General features: G+C 33.7%; 1 protein-coding gene and 1 long non-coding RNA gene across 2 annotated transcripts in view; one reads left to right on the top strand and one right to left on the bottom strand.

Annotated features, from left to right (window-relative positions):
* Nucleotides 1-2,382, top strand: part of LOC128172498 (uncharacterized) — a 7,235-nt gene extending 4,853 nt beyond the window's left edge. The window contains exons 3-4 of the long non-coding RNA XR_008242262.1: nt 1,413-1,498; nt 2,026-2,382. This is a non-coding gene — a long non-coding RNA (uncharacterized LOC128172498). The remainder of the gene's footprint in view (nt 1-1,412; nt 1,499-2,025) is intronic.
* LOC128174344 (multiple epidermal growth factor-like domains protein 10) overlaps nt 1-17,034 on the bottom strand; it is a gene marked incomplete at its 5' end in the record, with an annotated part of 55,082 nt that overhangs the window by 33,860 nt on the left and 4,188 nt on the right. The window contains one exon of the mRNA XM_052839913.1: nt 8,539-8,799. Within this exon, the coding sequence (XP_052695873.1) occupies nt 8,539-8,799 (261 nt within the window). The remainder of the gene's footprint in view (nt 1-8,538; nt 8,800-17,034) is intronic.

The raw sequence follows: 17,034 nt of genomic DNA on the forward strand, positions 1-17,034 counted from the left end.
TCAGAGAAATAGATATAAATTTAGAGATAAAGGGATTAGATCGAAAGGGAGAGAGGAAGTGAGAGGACTTATTACAATTTTTTATTCAAAGGAGGTAATTTTTTGTTGTTAATTGAGATACTTTTACCGAATGTCAGTACATGTGTGTCTATAACTAAATGTAATGTCAATTGGAAAATAGAGAGAGAATTTAATAGAAAATAAGAGAGAAAGAAATCAGTTCGGTAGAGAAAGAGAAAGATAGAGGAAGTATTAAAACTTTTTGTTCAAATGAAGCAATTTTTTCTTTTGAATTTTTTTGCCTGAATATCACTACATGAGTGTAAATTACTAAATGTGATGTTAATATGAGAGAGAGAGAGAGAGAGAGAGAGAGAGAGAGAGAGAGAGAGAGAGAGAAAGGAAATATAAGATAAAGAAATCAGAGTGGAGGAAAGATAGGAAGTGAGACTTAATACAACTGTTTTGTATAAATGAAGTAATTTTTCTATTTAGATACTTTACCTGAATGTCACTACATGAGTGTAAATAACTAAATGTGATGTCAATTTGAGAGAGAGAGAGAGAGAGAGAGAGAGAGAGAGAGAGAGAGAGAGACTAAGTTAGATTTAAAGGAAATATATCAAAAGGGAGAGAGGAAGAGAGAGGAATTATTAACATTTTGTTTAAGTAAAACATGTTTTTCAATTTAGATATTTGATCTGAATGTCACTACATGGGTGTAAATAACGAAATGTGATGTCTGTTTGAAAAAGTCAGAGAAATTGATAGAAATTAAGAAATAAAATAATTAGATTGAAAGGGAGAGAGGAAGTGAGAGGCCTTTTTACAGCTTTTTCTTTAAAGGAGGTAATTTCTTTTTTATTTATTGAGATACTTTACCTGAATTTCACTATGTGTGTGTAAATAATGAAAAGTAATGTTCATTTAAAAGAGAGAAAGAAGTTGATAGATAATAAGTTAAAGATAAAGAAATTAAAGTGGAAGAAAGAGAGGAATTTAGAGGACTTATTATTAAAACATTTTGTTTAAATCAAGGGATTTTTGTTCTATTGAGATACTTTACCTGAATGTCACTACATGTGTGTAAATAACTAAATGTGATGGCAATTAGAGAGAGAGAGAAATTTAAACAAAGTTAGAGACAAAGACATTTTGCAGAAGGTAGAGAGGGAGTGAGAGGATTTATAAAAGAAATGTGTTCAAATGAGAGAGAGAGAGAGAGAGAGAGAGAGAGAGAGAGAGAGATCTCATGTAGAACATAACAGCAGCAATATTTGAACACTTTTATAAAGGTCAATTATACATTTCTAAAAACTTCTTTGTATAACAAAACATAACCTTTTTTTATAAAGAGTAAAACAAAGTAAACAAAATGTTTTTTTATGTTTATTGTTGTCTTATGCTTTCAGGAAAAATATCCAAGGTAAATGAGGTTTCCTGAGAAAAGTGTTTGTCTCACATGGAAAAGCCATTGTCTAAGATTAAACATATTAAGGTAAATGTATAAATTATATGTTATTTCTTAAAAAGAAATAAGCATGAGAGAGAGAGAGAGAGATATAAATAAATAAAGAGAGATGAAGAGAGAGGGGAGAAATAAAAAAAAAAGAGAAAGAGAATACAGAGAAAACTGCTTTTAGTTTTCATCAATATGAAGTTAATTCATCATTGATACGCTTTTCCTGAATGTCACTAGATGTGTGTAAAAAGGGATAACAGCATGAAACTGAGATAAGGCATTAAAAAAAATTGAGAGATAGGGAAAAGTTAAAATAGATAGAGAGGGAGATAGTGTGTGAATTTAAAGTGTAAAGTGAATTTTTAACTTAATGCCTCTACATGTGTTTTTCATTGATAGTTATGAGAGAGAGAGAGAGAGGCAGAGAGAGAGAGAGAGAGGGAGAGTAGTGATACCTTTTAGTAATGCATAAAATCTGAAAAAAGTACATTTAAAAGTCTTGCTTTACAGAGATGAAACACATTCTCATAATTTATATTTTGACAAGTATTTTTGTGTTGCAGCACCAGTGTTCAGACATAGGTTAACTTCCTAGATAGACGATTGAGGACCAATAGTGTCAACGGAAAAAAATCTACGCCATGAATATTGCTTTAATCAATACTGGTTTAGAAATGATAATGAAATTCTGGTACATTTTTTATTGATCGTGTGGTTTTCATGTATTCTCCCAAAAATGAAGATATGAGAGAATTAATACACTTTTTACGTGTACATGTACGTGTAAATTCAGTAGCATTGAAAGTTGGGTTATACAATGTACATATTTTGCTGTTTTAATGTTCCTAAACGATCATATTGCCTTGTTCATATTAATATTTAAATGTTTTAGTAATACTCAATAAAATGTCAGAGTCTAATGTAATGTCTTAATTACTTTCATAATCATTGATATTCATTTTTATTTAATGTACCAACATCACTACGTCAAAAAATACATGCGCGGATCCAAAAAGAATTTCAGGGGGGTCGGACGGTTATTTGAGTTTGTCGGGGGGGGGGGGGGAGGGTCCGAGGCATATTTTTGGTAATTTTATAATGTAATTTAAAGAAATTTTAATTTTGCAAGGGGCGGGGGGGGGGGGGGTTCAGACCCCCCTGACCTCCCTCTAGATCCTAGCATGAAATAAGCTTAGCTAATGCATGATCTTGTTTTTGTATATGCCTTGCAATATTATGTAGAAATAATCAATGTGATTGAGCATTTTGGTGTGAATAATTGCATAAATTTTTATATCATAATCTGTAATTTCACCATTAAAACTAGTGCTCTACTCAGAAGTTGTGCCGTCATTCTGTCTTTAAATAACCATACAGCTTTGGCTGAAAATGAAAGATGATGGATGCTTGTATATGCGTGTGATATACATGTACATGTAGGTAGAAGGCGCCTGTGATAGTTTTTCTCTTTCAATAACTAAACTGCCACGGTCCATTAGTTGTTCTAATAACAGCATTCGGTTTTAGCTATTCAAAAATCAAAAAAAATAATTGAAAAACAAATAATTGGGTTTATTCAAAGATTTATAGGTTTGTTACATGCACTTTGAAATATTTCGCACTTTGAAAAAAATTCAAAGTGTGTTACTAGTAATTTTGGAACCAGTTAAACGCACTTTTATTTATTTTTTCAAAGTGCGTTGATATCGTCGATATTATAAAAAACTGTTCAGGATTTGGTCCAAATAATTGATACTTTTATTGACATACAATAACTGATTGTTTTAACCTTGGTTTGATATTGTTTAGCTCAATGGGATATATTTTTTTTAAAAAAGAATCCAATGCATTCTCAGCTTACTTTATAAACAGTTTCTCGATTAGATTTTTTTTCTCATAAGCGTACGTAGTTTGACAATTTACACAAGAACAAATCAGGAGTTTTAAATTATCCAAATATGACATAAACTGCATCGCGTAGCAATTGCCTTTTCCCTTCTTTGTCTATGCAGCAAATTTAATGTACTTCTTATCTGATACATTGGGCTATGTCAGAAACGTTTACTTCAAGTTGCTGAATATCATACGTTTTGGATAGAAAGATAAGGGGTAGGTAACCTTCTTCCTGAAATCAATTACTAGTAAATGATGCACTGGTAATTGACCTGTATGATTGGTTAACCCACACCCACCCCCGTTCTCAAAGACGGTTAATGAGATTTACTAGTGTTAACAATTCACCATACAATCAGCAAATTAGAAATTCAATTCCAGATTTTTCTATTTAAACATATTTTTTAAAGTGCGTTAAGTGTTTCGATAATAAATGATGTTGAAGTTACTTCATAACGCACTTTGAATTTTTTTTTTTCAAACTGCGTTAGCTTAGTCCTAAGTTTAACGCGTTTTATTATTTTTAAGTGTGTACTTTTCTCAAAGTGCGTTGCCACATACGTTATTTAAAATCCACTATAAATCACAAAACTTGTGTGCTATAATTCTTTAGAAACTGTACAAAGAATGTATGGTGTATCAAATCATTTAATAATGAGAAGATGGGATAAATAAGTAAAATTAATGTAAGTAGTCAGTTTCATGTGTGTATTTCAAACCTGACAATGTAGTGAGAATCATGTGTGTCTAACTGGTGGGTCACGTGGTCTGATGTAGTGGAGTTCAGGGGAAAACCCAAATTTTTAATATAATGAATTTACGAATTATCAGCCCCCTAGGCTAATAAGAGTAGACAGTCTTTTATAAATTTGCTCAAATTTTTTCTTCACGACCCTTAGAAAATAGTGTAGTGACTTTCTGGTGAAAAGTCATGTGTAGTGAGTTTCATGTCTTTACGAGTATGTGTGTGTGTGTGTGTGTGTGTGTGTGTGTGTGTGTGTGTGTGTGTGTGTGTGTGTGTGTGTGTGTGTGTGTGTGTGTGTGTGTGTGTGTGTGTGTGTGTGTGTGTGTGTGTGTGTGTGTGTGTGTGTGTGTGTGTGTGTGTGTGTGTGTGTGTGTGTGTGTGTGTGTGTGTGTGTGTGTGTGATAGACCAGTTATGAACAGCACACTCATCAAGCAATTTGAACCAAATCTCCTTGGCTAGCGAAGATGCCATCAACCTAAAAGGTGTTTAATGTATTGAAATTCATGACACAATGTACAGACATTTCGATAATGCAGTGGTGCTAGAAAAACCAATGCATATTCTCTACACGGATAGCATACAACTCCGTCTCTCATACTGAAGATCTCTGATCTCAGAGTCTTGAATTTGATTATATGATATAGACACTCTCGTCAGCCATGCATTAAACTATGCAACACATTGATTAACCTTTTTATTTTAAGTAACACAACAGGTTTTTTATAGAGATACAATATACAAATAAAATACTACAACCTTCCACCAACGTAAACACTTAAGGTAAAAAAAGGTCAACAACACCTAAAAGCAAGTTTTAATGATTTATGCGACCTGTTCAGTTATACTTTCTGGGTATATTCCTCTAACTATTTTTAGAATCGATATGAAAACAAAGTAGTGCCTTTAAGCAAAAAAGTTCATATACTTGCAGAGTGTATACACATTTATTGGGGTATTTTAAATCAGAATGCTCGACACGTCAGAAAAGCGGATTTGCAGTTTTAAAAGAAAATGCATTAGTGGACTATATCCATCTCGCCACTTTAACTCCGCTCTAACATACATGTAACATCAATGACCCTTAAAGGAAGATGATTCAGTTAATTTGTTGCTAAATGAAAAGTTTGGAATGCTTTATTCCTGTCCTTAGTCATCTTTATATTGATTAAATATCAATATTTTCTTTGTGCCTAATTTAAATAATTCACATAGACATTAAAATTGTTTTTTTGGCTAACCTGAGCTGAAAGCTCAAGTGAGCTATTCTGATCACATTTTGTCCGTCGTCCGTCTGTCCGTCCGTCTGTCTGTCCGTCTGTCCATCTGTCCGTCTGTTCGTTTGTAAACGTTTTACATTTTGAACTTCTTCTTTAAAACCGCTTATCCAATTTCAACCTTATTTGGCACAAAGCATCCTTATGTGAGGGCGAATAAAAATTGAAGAAATAAAAGTCCGATCTGTATTCAAAGCGGAGAAAACCTTGAAACTGTAGAAAAAAGGGGGGGGGTGCATTTTTAAAAATCTGAACTAATTAGTTCAATTCAACGTAGTTTAGCACAAATTATCCTTATGGGAAGGACAATATAAATTGCAAAAATTAAGTGCTAATTCTGATTCAAATCTGAGTTATTACGATAATAATAATAAAGGAAATGCGTGTTTCAATCAGTTTAATAGCTTTGGGCTCGGCATACGGTAAGAATTACCTACGGTAAAATCGGTAGGCAAAACTTGGTCTAGGCAAAACAAAAGATTGGCAGGTATTAATCTGCCAATCTCATTAAAATTTCGGGATATTTGATGGACCAGTATATTTGTATTCGCTGTAAATATTGCTGCAAAATAATGCGTATTTGGAATTGACGATTTCCGATCTGCCCCGGCTTTTATTTTGCCACGGCCCGGGTTTGCATACCCATTTTACCAAGACTCGTATTCCATACTTCTAAAACGAGGTTCTTTGTTTAAAGCAGCCATGACATCATACGAAAAAGGGTCGATCTGACTATGATGAATTTACTTGTTGTGCAACCATTCGCGTATGAAGAGAAATTTTTGAAACATGCAAAATATATTGGTGCCGATTTTGTGAAGTAAATTAAGGCTAAATATTTCAATGCGTTGACAGTTTTCACACATGACGTTGGTGTTAGCTTGTTCTGATTTTCGTTTCGTTTTCATTATTTATGCTTTGTAACCTGGGAACTATCGTCTGTATTTCTTGATTATTACCAATCAAATCAAACAGAGACTTCGGTAAATCAAACAGTTAACTGTTTACCTGCACAAATTTAGCAGCATCTGATGTATCAAAAAAGTACTGAAATACAATTCATTATATCGGTAATTCGGCATTATCTTTTGCGTAATGGTAGATTAATGCAATAGGTTTTGTTGAGATGCTCGGCATTTTCTCGAGTTTATTCAGTTTAAATAGAGTTTGATATCGCTGACGGAAATATGTAGGTATATACATGTATATATATATGATTCATTTCGAAAAAATAAATTGTGTTCTTTATTTGTTATACATGTAGTGCATGTTTCTTGTGTTTAATTGTTACCCTACAATTTCTATTTACTAACCATATTTGAGTGTTAAGCTTCGAATTATAAGCAAGATACAGAGATTTGCTCACAATTCTATGTTTGTACACATATTTTAAAAGCTACAGATTAAAAAAGTAAAAAAATTGTCAATATTTATTACGAAAATTTTCAAAGTCTGTTCTTCCAGAAACCAACTTATTGAATTGTAAACTTAACCTTTTTAGCTCAACTGAGGGTGGGGCCACAATGGGGGGGGGGGGCTTTAACAGTTACAATTTAACAAATGAATATATAGAGTACATTTTTAAAAATCGTCTTCTCAGTAATTAATCGGCCAGGAAAGCTGAAACTTGTGTGAAAGCATCCTCAGGTAGTGTAGATTCAAATTTGTGAAAATCATTACCCCTGGGGGTAGGGTGGGGCCACAATGAGGGGTCGAAGTTTAACATATGAATATAAAAAGTAAATCTTTAAAAATCTTCTTCTCAGAAACTAATCGGCCAGGAAAGCTGAGACTTGTGTGGAAGCATTCTCAGGTAGTGTAGATTCAAATTTGTGAAAATCATGACCCCCGAGGGTAGGGTGGGGCCACAATGGGGGATCGAAGTTTAACATAGGGATATATACAGTAAATCTTTAAAAATCTTCTTCTCAGAAACTAATCCGCCGGCAAAGCTGGAACTTGTGTGGAAGCATCCTCAGGTAGTGTAGATTCAAAGTTGTGAAAATAATAACCCCTGTGGGGTAGGTTGGGGCCACATTGGGGGGTCGAAGTTTAACATATGATTATATAGAGTAAATCTTTAAAAAATTTCTTCTCAGAAACCAGCCAGGAAAACTGAAACTTGTGTGGAAGCATCCTCAGGTAGTGTAGATTCAAATTTGTGAAAATAATAACCCCTGGGGGTAGGTTGGGGCCACAATGGAGGGTCGAAATTTAATATATGATTATAAAGAGTAAACCTTAAAAAATCTTCTTCTCAGAAACCAGCCAGGAAAACTGAAACTTGTGTGGAAGCATCCTCAGGTAGTGTAGATTCAAATTTGTGAGGTTTGGGCCACAATGGGAGGTCGATGTTCTACATAGGCATAAACAGAGTAAATCTTTAAAAATTTTCTTCTCAGAAACTAATCAGCCAGGAAAGCTGAAGCTTGTGTGAAAGCATCCTCAGGTAGTGTAGATTCAGAGTTGTGATAATAATGATCCCCAGGGGTAGGGTGGGGCCACAATGGGGGGGGGTCAAAGTTTAACAAAGTAATATATAGGGTAAATCTTTAAAAATCTTCTCAGAAACTAATCAGCCAGATGATTCTTAATAATTGTTAAGATTTTGGCCCCAGGACAATTCTTTGGCCTCACGAGAAGGTTCAGAGTTTGATGTACGTTTATATCCAATATATAAACTATTGTTAGGGATCTTTTTGAGAACTGCAATACTCAACATATGATATGACTATAAAATCATCCTGTTAGAAAAGGGACTAATGATTATAAACATAAGAATATCCAGGGGAAAATGGATTTTATTTATACAGGATCTACATGTATTATTGTACATTGTCCAGATAGTTTGTATTATGACTCCATTGAGCTGATTTTATCATAACTATTGTTCCACAGGTGAGCGATGTTGTTTTATTTGGGGAAGAGGGGGGGGGGGCATTCCGGGAATAAAAATCGATCCTTTAAATGATTGAACAAGATTTATTTTTTTTGTTGGGTGTGTTTTTAACACACGTGACCTTGTCAAATTACTGATTTAATCTGGATGGTCTACACGCTGGTTTACTGTTTTATGTTTTGACAATTAAGGTAAACATGTGACCAAATATGAAACATATTAAAACAAATTTCAAAGTTCATTAAAATTATCAAGACCACTAACCATACACCTCTACTTCACAGAGGTTGCTCCATAAATCACTATAATAACCATCAGGGTAGACAACTCCTGGTAGTCTCTCGTTGTAGTAGATGACATATTGTCCACGGACAAAACAGTTTGTTGTGAAGACAGGAGGCATTGTGTTTCTTGTGAAGTTGTCGTCCTTGAAACACAACGTTCCCTGTGATCTATCCGTGGTATTGGAGACATACACAGAGAATCCAAGAAAATAGCCTACTATGTGCGTCCGATACCAAGAATCTGTACAAAACGTTATCGAACCAGTGAAAAACAATTTTATATGATTCTTGTTTACAATATCAGCTAAAACATTGCTTAATATCAACTGCACTATAGACGTAACATATAACACATTCTCCATGCACCTATAGATTAAAATAGCTATATAGTTTTACGCACACTTGCATGGAATACATATGCAAGTTTCATATGATTGTCGTTTAAAATAACAACACAACCACCATTTATCATAATATCAAATACAAGGGGGCTAAACTCTAAGCATTCTCTGAGGAAGAAAATAGTTACGCATTTTGAAACCATTTCTATATATAAACACAATTATGATACCGTATTTTGAACATTATAACTGGTATATTTCTAACAACACTAGTTGTATACTATTGTGAATTAAAAGTACTGGACAAAGATTTAATAGCAAGAGTAATATAAAATATTCAGCAGCTATTGTATATGATTGTTGTTAGAAAGAATTGTCAGGGGAAAAAATATTTTCATAATTAAAACTTCCTTGTTTAAAACTATGTACGTTTTTATGTCATAGCACTACGATCGTGCTAACAAATTGGAAAGAGTATGTGGAGAAAAGGGCGGTCGAACCATCTCTTAAAAGCTAAGCACATATAATCCAAACAGTAAAGAACATGAAACGGCACGCCTTCTTGTTTAACAAAATATCACTTGAAACCCAATAAAATCCTTAAGGACACCAGTGAAGATAATACCGAGCGCATCGAGAGGCGGGCACAACCCGTCTCGCGAAGCGAAGATTCATGGTAACACATATATATAAGAAAATCAGTAAAAAATGAAAGTTGCATCAGAGGAACTAAGGCCAACAAAAAATTCTTCCAGCCATGGGCGCCGCCATTTTGGCAGCCATTTTGTTTTTAAAAAGTTTGTTCGATCATCGATTGACTGGTGCTTATCGATGTTTTTTACCCCATAAATCGATTAAAATGTTCCACTGTTTCAATAGAAGGTAAGAATTAAAGAAATAAAAGAGGACACCAGATAAGTTTCAATAGTGCTTCAATAAAAAAAAAACACGACCAGTTTTATATATGTCTATGTATGTCTTATCAAATTATCAGATGGAAACATCAAAGAAACTGATCTTTTAGATACTGAATAAAGTATTCAATTTTTTTTACCGCGGCATTTATGTGAATTAAGTTGATGAACAATGAAAGAAGAGATTTTAAAAAAAAAAAGTTCGGAATAACATACTGTGGTTTCATCAATATTCGTTGAATACCAATTTTCGTGGATTTCGTTATTAAGTTGATCCACAAAATTAAGTGTTCATTGAAGTGCAATTTATATTAACATTTTGTATTGATAGGGTCATATGCCACGAATTTACGTATCCTTGAAACTGTGATTTTCACTTTATCCACGAAAATTGATACCCTTGAATATTAATGAAACAACAGTAACTCTTTTCGGATATTTCCGAAGACAAAACGTGTACGTTTTAAGTCTAAAACATGACATCATAATGGTGACTGAGCACGCGACGTTTAGTTAAACTTTGGCTAATGATTTGAGTAGGCAACCAGGTGGATCGTACTTTGTGCGTTTCAAATAGATTTTATTTGTTTTACAAAAATCAAACTGCACATTGTTAAATCTGCGCTCGGTCCAACGGTCACACAGTTTACATATTATTATTAGTATTTACCGTGGTGGACAGATACTATGAAACATTTCTCAAGTTAATGTTAAATATTCCTATTCCCTTTAATATCTGACCATGAAAACAATGGACAATTTTGAAAAGATTTAGTTTGAACATATTCCAGAAAAGTTGTGCTATAGATATCATTATATAAATAACATATACCTAATTGTCGCTCATAATTTGAAATTGAATGGTTCTTTACAGAACGTAAAACTCGAATCTGACTATTCAAGTATCAGTCTTAAACACGCCAAGAAGTATATTGTGATAGAAATAATCATCTCTATATATATAGTAAACTTATCTGGTCACAATTTCAGTCATATAGAGATGTTGGAGATTGGTTGTGTTAATTTATATTCTATATATAATATAATATAATATAATCTATATATAAAAAGATTATCGTTCGATTTCTAATTTGTCTACCTGCGATAAATAGTAGTTTTAGATGAGAGATAATTCTGCTTTGTTATAACTTTGCGCGAACTGTTGTCTAATAATTTAGAAAGCTCTGAACATTTTTGTTATTACACTATCTTTATTTATGAAAATTATATACCGTTTATACCGATACTTGTTTACCTTAGGTCATGCGTTGATGTATTGGCATAAATGGAAGATTGATAAATTAGTTATTTGTGATTCAGAACATTTAGGTCAGGTTTGCGGCTAACAGTTTTAAGGTATTGTACCAAAGCTACATTCCGTTTTGTTCGCTATACTAAAGTATGTTATAAAATTTAAATTAATTCTGTCGGACGAGTGTTATAAGCACAGAAGGTCAAAGTGCGTTTTTTCAATTGTCATTTTAAGGAAATTCAAATTATTTTGTGAAAAATATGTACATTTTGTATTGGGTGTTGCTAAAACGCGGAAAAGAGAACTGAACGGAAAGCAGGACGGAACGTAAAAAGAAAAATCTTATCTAATGTTATTTACTTGATAGATTTGTTTATCAAACAAACAAATGATATACTTTATGTATTTTTTTTTGGAAAGATTAGCAATATTTGATTGTTTTTTCAAGAATATTTTTTTTCCTCAAAATTAACAGTACCTGCATTGACCACTATATTGTGTTCCAAAACATCCCCTAATCACATTTTGCTGAATAACTCGGTATTTTTATATACCTAAGGTTTTAAGCAGTTTTCTTTAAGAAGCACAAACAATTCTCATTATTCCTTCTTTAAACGTCGATTCTCTCTTGCTCATCAGCTGTTTTCAATCCACGGCTAAATAAAAGACTACATGGTTTTGCATCGCATCAGACCCAGATGATAACGTTGAAAAATTGTGCAAGGTCTTCCGAGTGATTTCTAAATAGAGAAAAGGTGTCAACATTTCCCATTATTAATCTAAGTGTAATATTGCGACAATGAAGTGTTCTTTGATATGTCCCGTTTCATCAATTTTAATTTCATCTTTTACGGGTATGCGTATTTTTTTTAAATCATCCAAATGTGCTGCATGAAGATTTGGGGAGCGACAGACTACAGTCTGAATTTAAAATCGGAAAATCAACCCAAGCAATGTCTAAAGCTCTCCATTCGGATCATAAAAATATAGCTGCAGGAATGAACAACTGTCAACTAATGCAAACGTTAACAAAATTGCATTGCGAAAAATACTAGTTTCACTAAGTGCCAGGTATTCCTAATGTTCATTGGTTTTTTTTTCTTTTTTATTTTGATTGTCGTCGGTCATACGGGGTCTTTTTTCATCTCAATGATAGTGTATTGTCTGTATAATATAAGATCGTATGGAACACCGAAAATTCAATGTCGATGTAAGTATTTACATTATATTTGAAATACAAAAATACTCATAAGACACACGAAACGCTTTCACTAACTGTGTACGTTGTGCTGATATGCCAATAATGCCATACCCTACAAATAGGTGAAAAGGTGCAGCTAATTTACCTGTTTAATCTTGTTAAAATTAGACAATTCGTATACATTTGATTTTTCCGTTTCGTACTCTACTAACGCCAATTGAATATAATGCTACGTGTATATTTGATAAACATTTAGAAGAATATCAACAAGAGGCCCAGGGGCCACATCGCTCACCTGAGCAACAATTGCCTTAACTCTGATCAAATTAGCATTACAGTATCAACTTATCTTGACAACTAAGTGCATGTACAGTAAATCTTGCTAAAAAAATTGAAAATCTGCCAATTTTTACCCACCTCTTTTTTGGGGGTAAATACCAAGCCCCTTTTGTTGTTGTACCTGTAAGAATATTTTTCTCAATTACTATATACCCTTCCCCCATTTCGTGGTCCCACTTTTCTCTAGGGAATCATGGTTTCATCAAACTTAAATCTGCATAACATGTGCTTTCACACTAAGTACTGAGTTGTGGACCGAGAACTTTCCCAGAATATTGTTAAAGATTTTCTCAATACATTCCTTCGTAAAAATTCAAACCGCCATCATGGCCCCGCCCTAACACCAGGGACTGTGATTTGAACACACTTAAATTGACACTACACGATGATGCCTCTACACAAGTTTAAGCTTTTCTGGCCAAATAGTCTTTAAAAATATGATTTTTAAAAGATTTGCTCTATATATTCCTGTATTAAAAAAGTATCCCCCAATTGTGGCTCCACCTTACCCCCAGGGAACATGATTTGAACAAACCTGAATCTACACTATCTGAGGATGCTTCCACTCAAATTTGAGCACGACCTAATAGTTTTTGAGAAGAAGATTTTTAAAGATGTTTTCTATATATTCCTATGTAAAACATGATCCCCCTATTGTGGCCCCTCCCTACCCCCGTGGACCATGATTTGAACAAACTTGAATCTAAGCTATCTGAGGATGCTTCCACTCAAATGTCGCTTTACTGGCCCAATAGTTTTTGTAAAGAAGATTTTCTCTATATATTCCTATGTAAAATTTGATCCCAAAATTGTGGTCCCACCCTACCCCCAGGGACTATGACTTTAACAAACTTTAATTTACACTATCTGAGGATGCTTCCATTTTAATTTGAGCTTTCCTGGCCTAATAGTTTTTGAGAAGAATATTTCTGAAAGATTTTCTCTTCATATTCCTATGTAAAAATTCAAACCGCCATCATGACCCCACGCTACCCCCGGGGACCATGATTTGAACAAACTTGAATTGACACTACCCGAGGATGCCTCCACACAAGTTTAAGCTTTTCTGGCCAAACAAACTTTAAAAAGAAGATTTTTAAAGATTTGCTATATATATTCCTGTATAAAAAAAATTATCCCCCACCCTACCCCAGGGAGTATGATTTGAACAAACCTGAATCTACACTATATGACGATGCTTCCACTCAAATTTGAGCATTTCTGACTTAATACTTTTTGAGAAGAAGATTTTTAAAGATTTTTCTTTATATTCCTATGTAAAACATGATCCCCCTATTGGGGTCCACCCTACCCCCGGGGACCATGATTTGAACAGACTTGAATCTACACTATCTGAGGATGTTTCTACACAAGTTTAAGCTTCCTGGCCTAATAGTTTTAGAGAAGAAGATTATCTCTATATATTCCTATGTAAAACTTGATCCCTGAATTGTGGCCCCACCCTACCCCAGGGACTATGATTTGAACAAACTTGAATCTACGCTACCTGAAGATGCTTCTATTTTAAATTGAGCTTTTCTGGCCCAATACTTTTTGAGAAGAGGATTTTTAAAGATTTTCTCTATATATTCCTATGTAAAACATGATTCCCCAATTGTGGCCCCATCCTACCCCCAGGGACTATGACTTGAACAAACTTGAATCTAAACTATCTGAGGATGCTTCCATTTTAAATTGAGATTTTCTTGCCTAATAGTTTTTGGGAAGAAAATCTATGTCAAACTTGATCCCCAAATTGTGGCCCAACCCTACCCCCGGGGACCATGATTTGAACAAACTTGAATCAATCTATCTGAAGATGCTTTCATTTTTATTTGAGCTTTTCTGGCCTAATAGTTTTTGAAAAGAAGATTTTTGAATATTTTCTCTATATATTTTTATGTAAAACTTGATCTCCAAATTGTGGCCCCACCCTACCCCCGGGGATCATAATCTGTACAAACTTGAATCTTCACTATCTGAAGATGCTCCCATTTTAATTTGAGTTTTCTGGCCTGATAGTTTTTGAGAAGAAGATTTTTAAAGATGTTTTCTATATACTAGACTTTGACCCGTGCGTGCACGGGTTGGCATTGCATATTATGTCGGGCATTTACGAAATTGATACATCAAATTTGCACACCATGTTGACATTCAGAAATCTTGGAATTTTTCACATTAAACGCGCTGAGTTAGAGTTATCTCCCGTAATTTCTTTTATGAACAGAATATTGAGTGAATTTTGAATGAAAATTTACACATATTTGTATTATGTGTATCGTTTTTTAGTTTATCCATGCAAATTTGATAAACTAAAGAGCATCCCGTAATTTAGCTTAAATGTAATGCGCATGCGCAAGATTGTAAAATCCGAAAAATTCAGACGATTTCCGGATTTTTTAAAGGAATTTTCTCTGATTATTAATTAGCGAAGCCTGATTGAGAAAAAATAAAAACAAATTGGTAAACTCCAAGTACCAGTAATGTTAAAAATATATAAAACAAAAGACAGTAGTCTTCCGATTTCTCGGTATTAAAGCTAAAAAATTCGAGTCTATTATTTTAATATAGTAGTATAGATTCCTATGTAAAACTTGATCCCCAAATTGTTGCCACACCCTACCCCTGGGCACCATGATTTGAACAAACTTAAATCTACACTACCTGAGGTTGCCTCCACACAAGTTTAAGCTTTTCAGGCCGAATAGTCTCAGAGAAGAAAATTTTTGAAAAATACCAACAAATTTTCAATAATTCTCAATTATCTCCCCTTTAAAGAGGGCGTGACCCTTCATTTGAACAAACTTAAATACCCTATACCTAGTGGTGCTTTGTGCCAACTTTGGTTGAAATCTGCTCAGTGGTTCTTGAGAAGAAGATGACAATGTGAAAAATTTACAACGACGACGACGACGACGACGACAACGACGACAACGACAAACAACGGACAAATTGTGATCAGAAGAGCTCACTTGAGCCTTTGGCTCAGGTGAGCAAATAAGACAGTCACATGTTGATAATCATTCATTAGATTTGAATAAATGATACAAAGTAAATCGTTTCTGGCCAATATATAACATTTTAAAGCGATAAACGTGATATTATTTTCCGTTTTCCGTTCCGCCTTTAGTTCCGTTTTCTGTTCCACGTTTTAGCAACACAAATTTTGTATTTGACTACTATAAGGGTTATTTATACCTAACATGTTTGAAGAAAACAATGTCATTATTTGTATCATGATTCGTTTCTATTAATTGCTAACGAATTATTTGAAAATAAAATAAAATCCAACAATAGTAAACATTTAAGACTGCTATATTGTGAACACCTTTATTAAAAACTTTCAAAGTCCATTGATTTCAGAAAAAAAGAAATCGTATTATATGTGTAATCCGTTGTTTCTTAAACCCTTTTTCAAATGATATGTTGCAGACTTAGTTTCTGTATACATTGATAAAATGCGTGTGCCCTGTTAATTCCACTGTAAACTACATAACCCCGCTAAATAAAAACAAAATAAAATCAATTACAAATTATTTCATTTATGTCTTCACGCCATATGTAACACAAGAGGCCCATGGGCCACATCGCTCACCTGAGCAACAATAGACATGATAAAATCAGCTGAATGGAGTCATAATGCAAAATATCTGGAAAATGTGATATTCATGTAATACATATAGATCCTTTATTAGCAAAAAACTAGTTCCCCTCTATACATTCTTATGTTTACAATTAAGTCCCTTTTATATCAGGATGATGTTATATTCACATCACATGTTGAGCATTGCAGTTCTCAAAAAGAGCCTTCAGAGATGTTTGTATGTGAGATATAAACCAACATCAAACTATAAACCCCTTTTTAGGCCCAAGAATGGTCTATGGGCTAGAGTCTAAACAATTTTAAAGAATCAACAATATGTCAAAACCCTTGCATATAAGTAAAACCAAACACGATAACGTTTCAGTTTTTGTGAATGAGTAAAATATTTTCCTTATACAATTGGATCCCAAATGTGGCCCCACCCTACTCCTCAAATTTTGATTTTAATGAATTTGAATTTACACTATATGAAGCTGTTTCCACAACATTTCTAAGTAAATGTTTTTTTTTTAATTAAGATTTTTAAAAATTTCTATGTAAAAATATGTCCCCCCCACGCTGTGACCCGATCCTAACCCCCGGGGGTCATGATTTTCACAACTTTGAATTCACACTACACTACCTGAGGATGCTTCCACTTAAGTTTCAGCTTTTTTAGCCAATTAGGTTTTAAAAAGATTGTTAAGATTTAAAAGTGTTTAGTCAATATATTCCTATGTAAAATATCAACCTCCATTGTGGCCCCACCCTACTCCAAGGGGTCATGATTTTCACACGTTTGAGTCAACACTACCTAAGGATGCTTCCACACAAGTTTCAACTTTC

Source organism: Crassostrea angulata, chromosome 2, assembly GCF_025612915.1.
Source record: "Crassostrea angulata isolate pt1a10 chromosome 2, ASM2561291v2, whole genome shotgun sequence".
Lineage (NCBI taxonomy): Eukaryota > Metazoa > Mollusca > Bivalvia > Ostreida > Ostreidae > Magallana > Magallana angulata.